The 18,038-nt window shown below is 47.6% G+C and overlaps 1 protein-coding gene across 5 annotated transcripts in view; it reads right to left on the bottom strand.

Annotated features, from left to right (window-relative positions):
* The window catches only part of haus8 (HAUS augmin like complex subunit 8), a 54,838-nt gene that overhangs the window by 8,014 nt on the left and 28,786 nt on the right, over positions 1–18,038 (bottom strand). For 3 of the 5 annotated variants that reach the window (XM_038777421.1, XM_038777420.1, XM_038777419.1), the window contains exons 11-14: positions 17,102–17,179; positions 15,651–15,809; positions 6,806–6,947; positions 1,431–1,563 (exon numbers count right to left, since the gene is read on the bottom strand). In XM_038777421.1, the coding sequence (XP_038633349.1) occupies positions 1,431–1,563; positions 6,806–6,947; positions 15,651–15,809; positions 17,102–17,179 (512 nt within the window). The remainder of the gene's footprint in view (positions 1–1,430; positions 1,564–6,805; positions 6,948–15,650; positions 15,810–17,101; positions 17,180–18,038) is intronic. The other 2 variants (XM_038777423.1, XM_038777422.1) reach the window with 1 other exon arrangement.

The following is an 18,038-nucleotide window of genomic DNA, read 5'->3' as shown; positions in this document are numbered from 1 at the left end:
TATTCAATTAACAAATCTGAAATATAAAGCTGGTATTAGCACATGGCACCACCATCAATTGTCATAAAAATCCATCTGGTTCACTAATGTCCTGTAGGGAAGGAAATTTGCCTAGTGTGGCCCACATGCGACTCCAGATTCATATTAATGTGCTTGACTCTTAACTGTCCTCGAAAATGGCCTAGCAAGCCACTCAGCTCATGGGTAATTAGGGATAGTCAACTAATGCTGGCCTTGCCAACGATATCCATGTCCCATGAAAGAATACATTAAAAATGCTTTAGCTCCACAGATATAATGTGAATTAACACACAAGTGACTTGCTATTGGTACTGTTGGTTTAAGGAGCAATATTGGGAATAATGTATGCCCCATGCGGATTCATTAACATTGTTTAACGCATCATTTGAAAGATGGCACCTCCAACCATGGAGCATTTCTGCAGCATGGCGCTGAAGTGTTAGCTCTGATTACATACCCAAGTGTGTGTGTAGTGCAACTTGAATCCATAATTTTCTGAATCACAAGCGAGAATGATAGCAACTGAGCAAAACTTACTTAACTGAAAGAGACCGAGTGGTTAGCTCTACTACTTTAGAAATAAAATAGAGGGAAATCCATATTAGCAAGGCTCTGGATTTCAACTTTCAAACATAATGAATTCATGATATGTGACCTCCAAAAATTGTTAAGAATCCTGATTTTATTTCAGAAAAATGGAGTTTATATACTCACAGCAAGTCACTTAGTAATAATTAAAATTCTGCATAAACTAAGATCTGTAGTGCCTTTCCCGTTATAATAATCTTTATTATTGTCACAAGTAGGCTTACATTAACACTGCAATGAACTTACTGTGAAAAGCCCCTAGTCGGCGCCTGTTCGGGTACAGTGAGGGAGAATTCAGAATGTCCAATTCACCGAACAGCACATCTTTCTGGACTTGTGGGAAGAAACAGGAGCACCCGGAGGAAACCCACGCAGACACAAGGAGAACGTGCCGACTCCGCACAGAGTGACCCAAGCGGGAATCAAACCCAGGACCCTGGTGCTGTGCTACCGTGTTGCAAAACACATTTATTTGTAAATTATTCCCTTCCCAAGAATTTGCAAGGTGGCTAGTTTCTGAATAAAGTCCAATATCTTTCCCGTGTTTCTGAGGCGAGCAGTGACTGACATGTTCAATTCTTTCAGCCCGATTAGTGATTGAAATTATGTCATGCCTACACCATATCTTACAAATATGCACATTCATAATTACCTATACACAGACACATCTCTTCAGAAGAAAATTGGGATGAAAGTAAAGTTTAACAAAATCCTATGATTCGCAAAGTCAGAGAAAATATAAAATTGAACCAAATAGGCAGAGCAGACAACGCCATAAAGAACTCCAATCTAAATTTTTGAACGCGATTGTGCACCAATACCTCTTCATCTCTGTTTCAGTCTTTGCAGCAGCCTCTCTCAGCTCACTTTCAGCTTTTGAATTACTTCCATCTGATTGGAGTCCAAGTCCATCCAACAGTTGATGTGTTGACTTTAGATGAATTTTCAACTCCTCTGTAAAGAGAATGTCGGTGTAAATGTCTCAAAAGAAAAACTACCAATAAAGATGTGAGCCCAAGAAAAGGAATCTTTGATTCGCTTTCCTGGTGAGTAAACAACTGGTTACTCAGCGACGTTCCTCCCCTGGTCTTTGGGAAAATTAGTTTTTAAGCTGCATTCTCACCATTAAGTAATTTGTGCGAATTGTATTTACATATACAGCTGGAATGCACAGCCCAACATCTTCTGCAATTTATCCACCAAACCAAAATGGTCAATTCACAAACTGCCTCAAACCTGTTACAATGTTAGAATGTCGGATCTACATTCCAGTCAAAAAGCTCCAGGATATTCTGTGGTGCATTAGGTCAGATACATTTTGTCCTCGAGTTAAAATGGAGATGAAACCAAGATTAAACGGGACTAAACAGGGTAGATGCAGAGAAGAGGTTCCCGATGGTGGGTGTGTCCAGAACCAGGGGTCACAGTATGAAGATTCAGGGTAAACCATTTCAAACAGAGATGAGGAAACATTTCTTCACCCCAAGAATGGGGAAGCCTGTCGAATTCATTACCACAGGAAGTAGTTGATGCTAAAACATTGAATATGTTCAAGACGCGGCTGGATATAGCACTTGGGGCGAATGGGATCGAAGGTTATGGGGAGAAAGCAGGATTGGGTTATTGAGTTAAAATGATCAGCCGTGATCGTGATACATGGCGGAGGAGGCTCGAAGGGCCAAAAGGCCTCCTCTTGCTCCTATCTTCTATGTATCTATGTAAAAAGTGGCCCGTGTGAAAATGTTCAACATGAAAGGAGCTCCCTGCTCAAAATGGGAACAGGGCCACAGCACAAAACTGTCCCCACTGAAGCACTTAATTAGCAATCTTATTCAGCAATGTGGGAATTGAAACATTATTATTTTAGTGCATAAGAAACATTTTACCAAGATTGAGGCAGAGACACAGGACTGAAGTAATACTAAGTTGTAATGCGCATTCAAATAGTATGGTATACCTCAGCACGAGTATGCACCTGAAATACAAATGAGGACAGATGTAGTCCTCCCACACTATCAACCATGTGATGAGGAAGAGAAGGAGCTTCGGAAAGTCAACACGCACCCCTTGTATGTCCTTGCAGCTCCACTGGCAGGAGCTGATAACTGACCATCTATCTACTGCTTGGCATTGACAAATAATAAGTACCCCATAAAAGAAGTTTAAAACCTAATAAAGCTGCTTATGATGTATTACCCTCCAACTACAAAAAAATAAAATAAATGAACACAGTTTAAGATGGCAAGAAGATCCAGCATTAATATAATGTAGCTTTGCATCAAGGTAAAATTTATATGCTTTTTCACTGGTGTCAAATTAAAATCAATGCATCCAAAAAGCCGGAGAGGAAACCAGGCTTCCTGTGCTAAGTCTATTCCATGAGTCAGCCCAGTGGAGGCACACTTAATGAAAGTCAGTGCAGTTCTCCTCTCCTCCTCCCACTCGTCAAATAAAAATAAATTAATTTCACTGTCACTGGCGGGGAGGGTACAGACTGTAAAGATGACAGTTCTCCCGAGATTTTTTTACATTTTCCAGTGTCTCCCTATTTTTAATCCGAAAAGCATTTTTTGGGGAAAAAAAAGGGTCCATGCAGTGATCCCTGGATTTGTATGGGTGGGTAAAACCCCGCGATTAAGGAAGGTGTGTTGCAGCAGGGCCTTACCGAGCTTTAAGAACCATCACTGGGTGGCTCCAATTTGTGGGAACCACCGGTTTGTGCTGGGGAGGCTGGTTGGAGGGTTTCAGAGGTGGCAGAGAGCGGGGATTGAGAGGCTGGGGGTCCTGTTTGTTGACGGGAGATTTCCTTCTTTGGAGGAGGAGTTTGAACTGCCAGGAGGGAATGGGTTTTGCTGTCTGTAGGTGAGGGACTTTGTACGAAGGCAGGTTTCGACCTTTCCTCTTCTACCGCCCCAGGGGATACAGGATAAAGTAGTTTTGAAAATGGGAGTAGGGGAGGGGAAGGTCTCAGAAATTTAGAAAGAGCTCATGGAGTGGGAGGGAACCCAGATAGGGGAGGTTAAGTTCAAGTGGGAGGATGAGCTGGATAAGGAGCTAAAGGCAGGTCTGTGGGAGGACGTTCTGAGTAAAGTCACCACGTCCTCATCATGATACAATTTAAGGTGGTTCACTGGGCAAACATGACGGTGGCCCGGAGAAGCAGATTTTTAGGGGGTGGGGGGGAAACAGATATGGGAGGTGTGCAGGAGGGCCCGCAAATCATGTCCACATATTTGGGGCATGTCCGAAGCTTAGGGGATTCTGGCAGGGATTTGCTGATGTCATGGCCACGATACTAAAACAAGGATGGCACCCAGTCCGAAGGTGCCGATGTTTGCAGTGTAAGAATACCCGGGAGTCCAGGGGGCGAGAGAGGCTGGCATTTTGGCCTTTGCCTCCTTGGTAGTCCGGAGAAGGATCTTATTGGCATGGAGGGACTGACTCGGAGCCCCCAAAATCGAGGGTATGGGTTAGTGACATGGCTGCGTTTCTCAGGCTTGAGCAAATAAAGTTCGCCAAGAAGATCAACCTTAGGGTTCATCTGGAGGTGGCAGCCATTTATCAACTTCTTTGTGGAAAATTAAACTGTTAACAGATACAATAAGGGTGGAGGAAAGGGCTAGGGAGGAAAATAATTTCTGCAGTTTATTATCTGTTGAGCATCCTACCTCATAGTAAAAGAAAAATAACGTGTAGTATTACAAAGATCTCTCACTGGATCAGTTGATCAAGTTAAATACCAGTGTGGAAGTAGACAGGTTGGTCGGAGTAGATACTTGTCCTGATCATAACCCAACCTCACCATATCCCAATCTCCATATCATGGCATCCATAAAGGAAAAGTAAACATCAAAAGATTCAGAGGGAAGGCGAATAATGAACTGAATTACAATGGAGTGCCCCAACAGTTCTCAACATTCCCCTCACACACATCATAAGTGAAGAAAATGGCATTTGTTATTGAACTCCAATGTGAATCAGCATCATGTGTACGGGAGGAGACGACACAACTGGATAGAGGTGCAACAAAGTACCGCCTGCTCCTATTTTCTATGTTTATCACTGCCATAGGAACAGTACAAGACAACTTTGGTGTAGTTACCTTCAGCAAGCATGTAGCCATCTTTCCTCTATTCAATTTGCGTTCTGCTCAGGAGTAATAAACTGAAAGAAAAATTAACAACCTATTTGGGGAGGTGATGGCATAGTGGTATTGTCACTGGACTAATAATTCAGAGACCCTGGAGACCTGGGTTCGAATACCACCGCGACAAATGGTGAAATGTCGACCACAAAAGCACTGTCGATTGTTGTAAAAACCCATCTGGGTCGATTAATTTTCTTTAGAGGGGGAAATTTGCTGTCCTTATCTGGTCTGCTCTACATGTGACTCTGGATCTGTTGTAACCCACAAGGATCTTACAGGGGGTGACTTCCAGTGGCAGCTATGAACTGGGCAGTTGCACGAAAGGTGGTCGCTTTGAGGAACTTTAAAAAAAAATTTAGAGCACCCGATTCTTTTTTTCCCAATTAAGGTGCAATTTAGAGTCGCCAATCCACCTAACCCGCACATCTTTGGGTTGTGGGGGTGAGACTCACGCAGACAAGGGGAGAATGTGCAAACTCCACACAGACCTGCCCGGTCTCCTCGGAACTTCTAATTCGATCGTTTAACCCTGCCAAGCGGGCACCAAGAGTGCAAAAGGTTCCCGAGATTAACCCCCACCCCAATTAACCTCTGTATCAACCAGGATACCGATGAGCCAACAAACAGGCCGGAAAAACAGCAAGGAGCAGGAAGAGGAAAGCTTCGACTCCTGAACAGGGAGACTCACGTGGCAGCCGTGAGCTGAACATGGCCGATCCCACAGGATCATTAATTCCGACCTAGACGATGATGGAGAAGCTGATGGAAGTCATCACAATGGAACTCCAGGGGCACAGAGAGGTGATGAAAGAGGGCCTAATGGCAGCTGTGGGGTCAGCAATAGAAGTCTCACTGCTCCTCATAAACGGAAACTGGAGGCACAAGGGGCAACGGTGAGAGACCTAGAAAAGGCTGCCACCATCTAGGAGAGCAGATCGCCTCGCTCGAAGCCGAGGTGGCAAGGTTGGTCAGTCAAGCACCAGAAGGCATTGAAGGGGAAGGGCATTGACCAAGAAAACATGTCCTGCCAGGAGAACCTGCAGGTCGGCGGGCTACCGGAGGGTACAGCGGGTCGGAACCCGACAGAGTTTACAGCGTCGATGCTCGGACAGGAGGGTTCCGTCAAGCCCCAGAGGTAGACCAGGCCTCACAGGCTGCTCAGAGTCCCATCAGGGGAGCCATCACGGACCACGATAGTGAGGTTCCATAGATTCCGAGATAAAGAGCGGATCCTGAGGTGGACAAAATACACACAGTCGTGCAAGTGGGACACACCACCCGTTTGTACCAGGACACTGGAGCAGACATGGTCAAGCACCAGGCAGAATTTAATGGAGCCAAAACCACGCTGTTCAAGGGTACGTGGGGTTTGGTATGCTGTACTCAACCAGACTAGGTGTCACATACAGAAGCAAGGAACATTTCTTTGACTCGCCAGAGGAGGCAAACAAGTTTATTCAAAAGAAAAAGCTCGGGAAACAGTGAGGGACAATTAACTTTAACGACCCGGGGGGAAAGGGGGGTAACTGTACTTGGGAACATGGGAGAGGGAGGTAATGGGGGAGCAGGGGAAGGGAAGGGGGATTACATGGGTAGATGGGTTCGGGGGAGGGTAAATGCTGCTTACAACAGATCGAATGTGGAGATGGCTGGAGAAAGGAAGGTGACGGTGTCTATGGACAAAGGTAAATCCCAGGGGGTAGTCCTGTCAAGTGGATATTTTGCTATTGGGGCATATTTGACAGTCTCAGTAAACTATTTGACCATGGAATACATCGCTGTCATTCATGTGCATCCATTTTCCAGCAGGGATCCCAAGAAAGCAAATAGGAAAGGGAGAAGAAATACAAATGGGCTAAAACCAATTGTGGTACCTCCACAGATGAAGTCACCTCGCTCAGTACAAACTAAGGATCAAACCTAGCACCTTCGAGGTTGCTTTGCCGAGTTGCACTCTGCATTGATAACTTGGATCTTCAGAGAATCCAAATCCAAAATTATTACATCACCTGCATCAAAAGGCAAACTTTTCCAAGGACTTAAACCTACCCAAATTCTGCCTCAGGTCCTCCGATGTGGAAATGTTCTTCATTTGGAGGCCATGCCTCGTTGTATCAAGAGCCTGACCAAAGGTTCTGTACTGAATTTCGAACTGCTGGTTAGATGCCACCACAGGTTGTAAATGTTCCAACTGCAATTAGAATGAATTGAATCCATAATTACAAAGCTGAGTGCAAAAACTACAATTACAATAAGCTCAAATTCTGCAGCAATACAAGAGTTGCAAAGCTAATAAATGCACACAGGTTATGGAAGTGCAAAATTTTAACAACAAAAAAAAAAGTGTAGCTGGCTGCACAACATTTGCAAACCTTTTCCCAACTACTCTTTCTTTCCCCCAACCCCACCACTTAATTGTATAACAGGCTTGTTCAACATAGAACCTGTAGTCAGGGGCTCAGAGCAATGCTTCATTGCAATTATTATTGATGGGCGGCAAGGCAGCAGTGGTTAGCACAGTTGCTTCACAGCAAAAGGTTCCCAAGTTTGATTCCCGGTTTGGGTCACTGTCTGCGTGGAGTCTGCACGTTCTCCCCATGTCTGCGTGGGTTTCGTCCGGGTGCTCCGGTTTCCTCCCACAAATCCCAAAATAAGTGCTTGTTCGGTGAATTGGACATTATGATTTCTCCCTCAGGTGTACCCCAACAGGTGCCAGAATGTGAAGACAGGAGCTTTTCACAGTAATTTCAGCCTACTGTAAACATAAGTCTACTTGTGACAACAGCCTACTTGTGACAAAAAAAATTATTATTACATAAAAGACAGGATGGATGTTTCAACTCTAGTCTTGTAAAACAGATAGGTCTCAAATCAAACTATGCAAGAGTCCCAGGCAAGGCAAAAACTACTCCAGGTTCACTGAAGCTTGAGCCATAACGGGTTAATTTGAACGCATATTAATACAAGTATTCAATAAATAAGCAAACACTTTATTCTAACTTATGCACAATGCTTAATGGAATTGCCTGGTAGCAAAACAACCTGAAGGTTACATTCCAATATCTGCATGAATAAAACAAAATAACTAAATGTCGAATGAAGTACCATAGTAGTAAGCAAATTTACACACGCAAGTCAGCAATTTAAGTTTGTTTTTGCTGGCCATGGGCACAAATTGAATGTATTACTTTGTTGGCAGCAACGTAAAATAATAAGAAAATTAAGTTACCAAAAGTCATTTAAATACCTATGGCTATAATGGAAATGTTTGAAAAATGCAATCTAAATTTCAGAAGCTCTATGTCTTACCCATTTCCATTTTAATAACTTTTGCCAAATGCAGCCCATGTCAAGTGCCAGGATATCGAATCAGACTCACAACAAAATTAGTTTTACATCCTCGTCTTATAATCTCGTCCTCTTCCTCCTCAACTCTCTTCCATTGTTAATGCTTCTTAAAAGTTTGACACACTATTTGCTTTGTTGCCACCTTTATTCCACGGAGAAGAGTGCTCATAAAACAGCCTTGGATTGCTTGCAGTCAATTGCTTCTTCGATATGTTTCCACTTGCACCTTGGATGAAGTAGGGGGTTTATACAAGTAAAACTCTTCCTCTTACCAATCCCCAACACCCCCACCTCAGCTTTATAGCAAAAATGTTAGAGGAAGCATTGACAACTGTCATTTAATCCTCACTCCTGAACTATGTTCTTCTCGTTTTTAAAAATCCATGATCTGAACTTCTGGCTGCGGCTATGTGGAGCCAAGCCGCAAGTTCGGCAGCTTCCGCCAGGAACGGACTTTTGGGCTCTTTTTAGGGCCCCCAACAGCACTTGATCGACGGTTCCTGATGTGGGAAGGTGTCAGCAGCAGATCCCCAGTGTTCTATGGTCTGGACCAGGAGTGGGGCCAGCAAAATAGCGGTGGCAGCGCCTAGGAAAAAGCGGGGGAAGAAAAACAGGATGGCGGCTGGCGGAGGCCTCGAGGAATGGAGGCAGTGGGCGCAGGAGATTCTCCACCGCTGTTTTCGGGAGCTAAAAGTGGAGCTGCTAGACTCGCTGAAGGCTACTACGGACAAGCTGCTGGCGACGCAGACAGCCCAGGGGGTGGCAATCCGGGAGCTCCGACAACAAGTCTCCGAAAGAGAGGATGAGGCCGCAGCCCTCGCAGTAAAAGTGGAGATGCATGAGGCGCTCCATAAGAAGTGGCAGGAGCGGTTCGAGGAGATGGAGAACCGGTCGAGGCGGAAATATTTGCGGATCCTGGGCCTCCCGGAGGGGCTGGAGGGGTCAGACCTGGGGGCCTATGTGGTCATCTTGCTGAACTCGCTGATGAGAGCTGGGTCCTTCCAGGGGCCCCTGGAACTGGAGGGGGCCCACAGAATACTGGCCAGGAGGCCCAAGCCGAATGAGCCGCCACGGGCGGTGCTGGTGCGGTTCCACCGGTTCGTTGACCGAGAGTGCGTGCTTAGGTGGGCCAAGAAGGAGAGGAGTAGCAAGTGGGAGAACACGGTAGTGCGGATCTACCAGGACTGGAGTGCGGAGGTGGCTAAGCGGAGGGCCGGGTACAACCGGACGAAGGCGGTGCTCCACAGTAAAGAGTGTGAAGTTTGGCATGTTACAGCCGGCGCGTCTGTGGGTCACCTATAAGGACCGGCACTTTTATTTTGAGTCCCCGGAGGAGGTGTGGGCCTTTGTGCAGGCCGAGAAGTTGGACTCTAACTGAGGGTCGGGGGTTTGTAAATAACTGTGTTAACTTTTGGTGGGGGGGGGTTCTCTGTTTGATGCTGGTTGTGTGTTATTTCTAGGGCGGGTGGGGCGCTGTCTTTTTGCGTGGGTTCGGTGGATGGGCTCGGATTGGGGGGTAGACTTGGAGTGTGGGGAGCTGGTGGTGGGGGCCGACAAGGGGAGCTACCCTAGAGGAGGCGGGGTCGGGCAGGGGAAAGCGCGGGCTTTTCTTTTGTTTCCCGCGCTGAGGGTGGATGGGGCGGGGTCAGAGCTGAGAAGTGCGGGCTTTTTTCCCGCGCGAGGGGGAAGAGGGGGTCTGCTGATGGGCATGGGGGAGGAGAAGTAGCCCCACGTTGGGAGGGGTCGGAGGTGTGGCGGGAGTCACCGGGGTCAGCAGAAGTTAGCTGGCTCACGGGAGTGCTATGGAGGGAGTAACGCGGCTGGGAGGGGTCCTAGCTGCTGCTGAAATGGCCAGGAAGTAGCTGGAGTATGCAGGGGGGGCCGGGGTGGGGGTTTGCCGCCGTGGGGAACGGGCCAAGCGGGGGGCGCTGGCCTGGGGCGGGCAGGGGATGGGTTATGGCTAGTCGGCAGGGGAGAGGGGCAAGGAGCCCTCTGATCCGGCTGATAACTTGGAATGTGAGGGGGCTGAATGGGCCGGTCAAACGGGCCCGGGTGTTTACGTACCTGAAGGCGGATGTGGCTATGGTCCAGGAGACGAACCTGAAAGTGGCGGACCAGGTTACACTGAGGAAGGGGTGGGTGGGCCAAGTGTTTCATTCAGGGCTGGATGCAAAAAATCAAGGGGTGGCCTTCCTGGTGGGAAAAAGGGTGTCGTTTGAGGCGTCAAAGGTGGTGGCTGATAGTGGCGGGAGGCATGTGATAGTGAGCGGCAAGCTGCAGGGGGAGCGGGTGGTGCTGGTGAATGTCTATGCCCCGAACTGGGACAATGCGGGTTTTATGCGGCGCATGTTGGGCCGCATTCCGAATCTGGAGGGCCTGATATTGGGGGGGGGGGGGGGGGGGGGGGGGGGGACTTTAATACAGTGCTGGATCCCCCATTGGATCGATCCATGTCCAGGACAGGCAGGAGGCCCGCAGCGGCTAAGGTGTTGAGGGGGTTTATGGACCAGATGGGAGGGGTGGATCCTTGGACTGTCGCGAGGCCGAGGGCCAGGGAGTATTGATTTTTCTCCCACGTGCACAAAGCCTATTCCCGGATCAATTTTTTTGTTCTGAGTAGGGGGCTGATTTCGAGGGTGGAGGATGCCGAGTATTCGGCCATAGTTATTTCGGATCATGCCCCGCACTGGGTGGACCTCGAGTTGGGGGAGGAGAGGGACCAGCGCCCGCTCTGGCGCCTGGAGGTGGGGCTGCTGGCGGATGAGGAGGTGGGCGTGCGGGTTTGGGGTGTATCAAGAGGTCCTTAGAGACTAATGATAATGGAGAGGTCCGAGTGGGGACGGTTTGGGAGGCATTGAAGGCGGTGATTAGAGGGGAGTTGATTTCCATCCGAACCCATAGGGAGAGGGGAGAGCAAAGAAAGAGGGAGAGGTTGGTGCGGGAGATACGCGGAGGCTCCAGAGGGGGGATTGCTGGGGGAGCGGCGTAATCTTCAGGCCAAGTTCGACTTACTGACCACCAGAAAGGCGGGAGCTCAGTGGAGGAAGGCACAGGGAGCGGTGTACGAATATGGGGAGATATGCTGTCGGATCAGCTCCATAAGCGGGACGCGGCCAGGGAGATTGGTGGAGTGAAGGATAGGGGAGGAAATGTGGTGCGAAGCGGGATGGACATTAATGGGGGGGGGGGGGGGGGGGGGGACACTTTTTGGACAGGCTGAGATTTCCAACGGTGGAGGGGCTGGGGGCACCGATTGAGCTGGAGGAGCTGGTTACTGTGATAGGCAGCATGCAGTCGGGGAAGGCGCCGGAGCCAGATGGGTTTCCGGTCGAATTTTATAAAATGTACGCAAACCTGCTGGGCCCCCTGTTGGTTAGGACCTTTAATGAGGCAAGTGGGGGGGGGGGGGCTTTGCCCCCGACTATGTCACGGGCGTTGATTTCCTTGATCCTTAAACGGGACAGTGTGGATCATATAGGCCGATCTCGCTGTTAAATGTGGATGCCAAGCTGTTGGCGAAGATCTTGGCCACAAGGATAGAGGACTGTGTGCTGGGGGTCATTCATGAGGACCAGACGGGGTTTGTGAAGGGAAGGCAGCTGAACACCAATATACGTAGGCTTCTGAATGTTATAATGATGCCGGCGGTAGAAGGGGAGGCAGAGATAATGGTGGCATTAGATGCGGAGAAGGCCTTTGATAGCGTTGAGTTGGGGTATCTGTGGGAGGTGTTGGAGAGGTTTGGGGAGGGGTTTATCCGTTGGGTGAGGTTGCTCTATGATGCCCGGATGGCGAGTGTAGCCACGAATAGGAGGAGATCGGAGTACTTTCGGTTGCACCGGGGACGAGACAGGGGTGTCCCCTGTTCCCCTTGCTCTTTGCATTGGCAATTGAGCCCCTGGCCATGGTGTTGAGGGAGTCGAGGAATTGGAGGGGTCTGGTGCGGGGTGGGGAGGAGCACTGAGTGTCACTTTACACAGATGACTTGTTGCTACATGTGGCAGACCCAGTGGGGGGAATGCCGGAGGTGATGAAGATTCTTAGGGAATTTGGGGGCTTTTCAGGGTACAAGCTCAACCTGGGTAAGAGTGAGTTGTTCGTCGTGCACCCGGGGAATCAGGAGGGGGGGGATTGGTAGGCTCCCACTGAAAAGGGCAGGGGGGAGCTTTAGGTACCTGGGAGTCCAGGTGGCTAGGAGCTGGGGGGCCCTACACAAACTTAACCTCACAAGGCTGGTGGAGCAAATGGAGGAGCAGTTTAAAAGATGGGACATGTTGCCGCTGTCGCTGGCAGGCAGAGTGCAGTCAGTCAAGATGACGGTGCTCCCGAGCTTTTTGTCCCTGTTCCAGTGCCTCCCCATCCTTATCCCGAAGGCCTTTTTTAGGAGGGTCAACAGGAGTATTACGGGATTTGTATGGGCACATGGGACTCCGAGGGTGAGAAGGGTGTTTTTGGAGCAGGGCAGGGATGGGGGGGGCTGGCGCTGCCCAACCTCTGTGGGTACCATTGGGCTGCCAACGCAGCGATGGTGCGCAAGTGGGTAATGGACAAGGAAGGGGCAGCATGGAAGAGGATGGAGATGGCGTCCTGTATGGACACGAGCCTGGAGGCGCTGGTGACGGCGCCGTTTCCGCTCCCTCCAACGAGGTATACCACGAGCCCGGTGGTGGCGGCTACCCTCAAAATCTCGGGGCAATTGAGACGGCATAGGGGGGAGGTGGGTGGCTTGACGGAGTCCCCGATACGGGGGAACCACCGGTTTGTTCCAGGGAGCATTGATGGCGGGTTTCTTAGCTGGACAGGGTAGGTATTAGGAGGTTGAGGGACCTGTTTGTGGATGGGACGTTTGCGAGCCTGGGTGAGTTAGAGGGGAAGTTTGGGCTCCCCCCGGGGAACATGTTTAGGTACATGCAGGTTAGGGCGTTTGCCAGGCGGCAGGTTCCCTCTACTGCCCTCACGTGGAGTACGGGAAAGGGTGCTCTCGGGGTTGTGGGTTGGAGGAGGGGTAATTTCGGACGTGTACCACGTAATGCAGGAGGTAGATGAGGCCTCGGTGGAGGAGCCGAAGGGTAAATGGAAAGAGGAGCTGGGTGAGGAGATTAAAGGGGGGACGTGGGCAGATGCGCTGGAAAAAGAGTGAATTCCTCCTCTTCCTGTGCGAGGCTTAGCCTCATACAGTTCAAGGTGCAACATAGGGCTCACATGACCGGGACGAGGATGAGCAGGTTCTTCGGGGGCGAAGACAGGTGTGCTGGGTGCTCATGGAGCCCAGCGAACCACGCCCATATGTTCTGGGCATGCCAAGCGCTGGGGGAATTTTGGAAGGGGGCAGCAAGGACGGTGTCAAGGGTGGTAGGATCCAGGGTCAAGCCAGGCTGGGGACTCGCAATTTTTGGGGTTGCAGTGGAGCCGGGAGTGCAGGAGGCGAAAGAAGGCGGTGTTCTGGCCTTTGCGTCCCTAGTAGCCCGGCGGAGGATTTTGCTTCAGTGGAAGGATGCGAGGCCCCCAAGCGTGGAGGCCTTGGTCAATGATATGGTCAATGATATGGCGGGGTTCATCAAATTGGAGAGGGTAAAATTTGCCCTGAGGGGATCAATATAGGGGTTTTTTAGGCGGTGGCAGCCTGGGGTTATTTTGTTTTTTTTTGTTTTTTGTTGTTAATACTGTTTTCTGGTTGATATTTCTGTTTTTGATATTTTGTGAAAATCTCAATAAAATGTTTTTTTTTTAAAAATCCACGATCACCAGTCCCCACTTTCACCACTGGTTCATCGTGACACAACAGGCATTAGACAGAGTCGCGAGCATTGGACAGGTTAACAGAATCCAAGTCTTGAAATACCAGCACAGAGTACACACACACTCTATTTTCCAATAGGACACAATATTATAGCCTAGATGGGAACAGACGAGCACTTGTAAATTTTTAGAACAAAGACCATTCCACTTTGGGTACAAGAGCACCATAGATTTGACAAATTTGCCATCAGGTTACCTTTATTCATATAAAAAGTAATTACTGCAGATGCTGGAATCTGAAACAAAAACCGAAAATACTGAACAATCTCAGCAGGTCTGACAGCATCTGTGGAGAGAGAAGGGAGCTAACGTTTCAAGTCTGGATGACACTTTGTCAAAGCAACTAAATTTATCCATTCCTCTCAATGTAAAGAGGGAAAAGTCAGCCTAACATCAATATTGTTATGGGCCAGGGTTTAGAAAACTCCAAAGTATATCGTGGAGTTCATATGACCTACAACTGTTTATTAATTTTGCTTACGAGGAACACAAGGACGTACTTTCCAGGTGTTATTTTAACAGAGGCCTTAAGCACTTTTAAACAAAACAAAGTTGATTCTACAAATTCAGTTAACATTTTATAAACGCGCAGTAAACATTTTTTTTAAATCACCTACAAACATAAATTCCCCAAACAGCTAGGTCTCTTTAGAATTTACAGTGCAGGAGGCCATTCGGCCCATCGAGTCTGCACTGGCTCTTGGAAAGAGCACCCTACTTAAGCCCACACCTCTACCCCATCCCCATAACCCAGCAACCCCATCTAACCCAAGGGCAATTTATCATGGCCAATCCACCTAACCTGCACATCTTTGGACTGTGGGAGGAAACCGGAGCACTCGGAGGAAACCCATGTAGACACGGGGAGAAAATGCAGACTGCACAGACAGTGACCTAACTGGGAATCGAACCTGGGACCCTGGCGCTGTGAAGCCATAGTGCTAACCACTTGTGCTACCCCTAACAAAACAGTAGGTTTGAATTCTTTACAGAAAACAGTTATCACTTTTAAATTATCAAGTGATCTAGAAACATTTTAACATATAGAGAGGAGAAGCCTTCATTTTCTGAATCCAGCTTCCAACAGTTTAAACCAAAAGTAAAAGCCAGAGCCTCAGCCCAGCTCTATTCACACAAAGACGTCACTGAAGCCATGTGATAATACAAGCATTTCTTAAAGGGACATTCGCATGACAATATTTAGGGGTCATCAGATCTCTGTTAGAAAGGAGAGCCAATATGCTGGCTTGGGTCACTGTCCCTGTGGAGTCTGCATGTTCTCCCTGTGTCTGCATGGATTTCCTCTGGGTGCTCCGGTTTCCTCCCACAAGTCCCGAAAGACATGCTGCAAGATGAATTGGATATTCTTAATTCTCCCTCAGTGTACCAAACAGGTCACCGGAAGTGTGGCGACTAGGGGATTTTCCACAGTAACCTCATTGCAGTGTTAATGTAAGCCCATTTGTGACACTAACAAAGATTATATTATATATTATATTATCAGAAGAATATCCCATCAGTTATTTGCTCACAGGTGGTGCAGTGGAGCTGTTGGTGTTTTAATTGCTGGAGCCCTCTGCCTTGTGATCAATTGAGGCATAGTCCCAAGGGGAAACAGGCAAATAGGAAAGCAACTTTTTAAACATCATTCCACAGCTTGCAGAAGTTGTGCAAGTGAGAGGGTCTCAAACAATAAATTGGTCTATAATCTCCCGCTCCCCTCTAGACCCAGTTAACGATGACTCACCTGCTGCTCTACCATTCCATCCATTTGCTTGTTCTTTTCCTGCAGAATAAGCTCCTGTTTCTGTTGAAATAGTCCTCGCCTGAAATGCTCGTTGTTCTCTTCCATCGGAAGCAAGTACTCTTCTGCCTTTTCTTGGTATGTGGCCAATTTATTTTCTCTCTACAAATGGAGTTTTAAAAAAAAAACAACGTGGAACAGGTTCCTTGCCTCCAAACCCGTCAACACTATTGCAATTTTCAAAATTACTTTGAATTTTGAGGTATCAAACTAAAAGATGCTAACTCGGAGAGAAGGAATATTTTCTAATTCCGAAACCATTCCCAGTACAGGCATAGGTGCAGTCCTAAATCCCGTGGTATGGATCAAGTCAATTCGCTCTGGAGTCCAACCGGAAGCCAAGTTTGTCAAATCAATTAGATGACTCTAAATGAGGAAGCCATCAAGGACAAAAGATGCAGATTTTTTCTTTAAATTTAGAGTACCCAATTCCTTTTTTCCCCAATTAAGGGGCAATTTACCGTGGCCAATCCATCTACCTGCACATCTTTAGGTTTTGGGAGAGGGGGGGGGGGGGGGGAGATGAGGCCCACGCAGACACAAGGAGAATGTACAAACTCCGCACAGATAGTGACCCAGGGCCGGGATCGAACCCGGGTCCTCGGCACCATGCGGCAGCAGTGCTAACCACTGCACCACCCTTGGGTCTGAAATTTTAGTCAGAACTGGGAGATCTTACAAATGAATGGTGCAAAACAGAAGAGGAACAGAGCCACGAAAATGGGGGTGGGGAGAAAATAATTAGCTTGCGGTTTGGTGGAGAACAGAAATAATTAAGGGGGATAAGCGATGGATATGATGCTAGTCAACAAGTTCGATCCAACTGCTGTACATTCAGGGAGAGACTGACTGGTCATAAGCCTTTCACAACAGATAGATCAAGAGATGCAAGAAGCCAGAGGGATCTAAATGAAACCAGAATTCTAAAGAGACAAGAAAGATTCCCATTGCAGGAGAAAGTATCCTGGCTAAAAACAGCGGGTGTGAAGGTGGCTGAATGATGTAGAGCTGGATATTTGAGTTGCAGGCACAACTCAGAGGGTTCTGGGCTCAGAAGAAAGTAATGTGGAAGAATAATCAAAGAGCAATTGAAGCTTGCGATCTTTGCCACATGCAAGGCAGAAAAAAGATACAGGGTATTTTTTTAAAAAGACCAGGTAAGGCAAAGGATAAAATGGAACCCAAAGATCAAGGAAGCTCTAAAATAAGTCAGCTGTGCTAAAGAGAAATGATCAAGCCCATGCATGAAAAAGATAAGTTGATCTTTCAGGTAGGGTCTACATTAGAACGCTTTGTCTCCACCTCCCCCGAGACCAGCACAAATATACGCATCTACCATTTTCTATTTGGATATAACAGAGGAAAAAAAGTGTTGGTGCATCATCTCATCTCACCATCGAGTACATGTAGGAGTAGAGCAATGCATCAAAATTATTCACTTCAGTTGCATCTTCTTCAGGCAGCGTAGGAGACTACACAAAATAAATGAATTTCTTTTACAAAATGTAATTTATATCTGGATGAGTTCAACCAAAACACAGGGTTCAAGCATTGAACAAATGCAACCACCATACCTCTTCATTCTTTTTAAAAACATATACAGACATTTTGATCATTCCACACCTTCAGTTGCCTGGAAACTCTGGAATATCTTCTATACAACCAGCTCTTTACCTCACTTTCCTACTTTTAAGAGATTCCATTAAAGCTACCTCATCTGACCGATTATCTCCTTACATGGTTAGGAATCATACTTTGTTTTAGAACGTCCCTATGAGGGTGTTGGGATATTTTAATATTGCCATTAACCTTATGAGTGGTTGATGAACCGAGAGCTTGCAACTCAAGAGGCGTTCTACTACCACAGAGTTAGCAAAAAAGTACACATCTTTGCTGCCGAGATAGCATTGCACCGGACAACAGACCTATGATTAGGTTGGTTTCCCCTCTTAAAAACAGTTCCTTGGGCAACCTGATAATATCATCTAAGTGGTTGTTATCCATGTGTGAACTTTGACTACAAAGTTTGTTTTGTCAGCAGACTGAAAAAGTATTATACGGAACTCTCACCTGGCATTTGTACAGGTGTATTTCCAGAGGTGGATCCTAGTCACCTTTCTCTCTCTCTCTCTCTCCTACGCCTCATTTCACCGAGGGCTCCACCAGCCAGACATAGAACCCACAACAAATCCCACCCACCAAACCATGCTACTGCCGAGGGGTTTATATATTTTTTTGTAGTTGCCAGGCAGAAGTGTGAATTGCTCACTGTAAGTGACAACAATATTACTGCTACTTCATGAATACTCCAGCACCATTAATTTTCTATAT

The sequence above is a fragment of the Scyliorhinus canicula genome, chromosome 18 (assembly GCF_902713615.1).
Source record: "Scyliorhinus canicula chromosome 18, sScyCan1.1, whole genome shotgun sequence".
Lineage (NCBI taxonomy): Eukaryota > Metazoa > Chordata > Chondrichthyes > Carcharhiniformes > Scyliorhinidae > Scyliorhinus > Scyliorhinus canicula.
The sequence above is the reverse complement of the archived record's forward strand: the minus strand, read 5'-3'. Positions and strand labels throughout refer to the sequence as shown.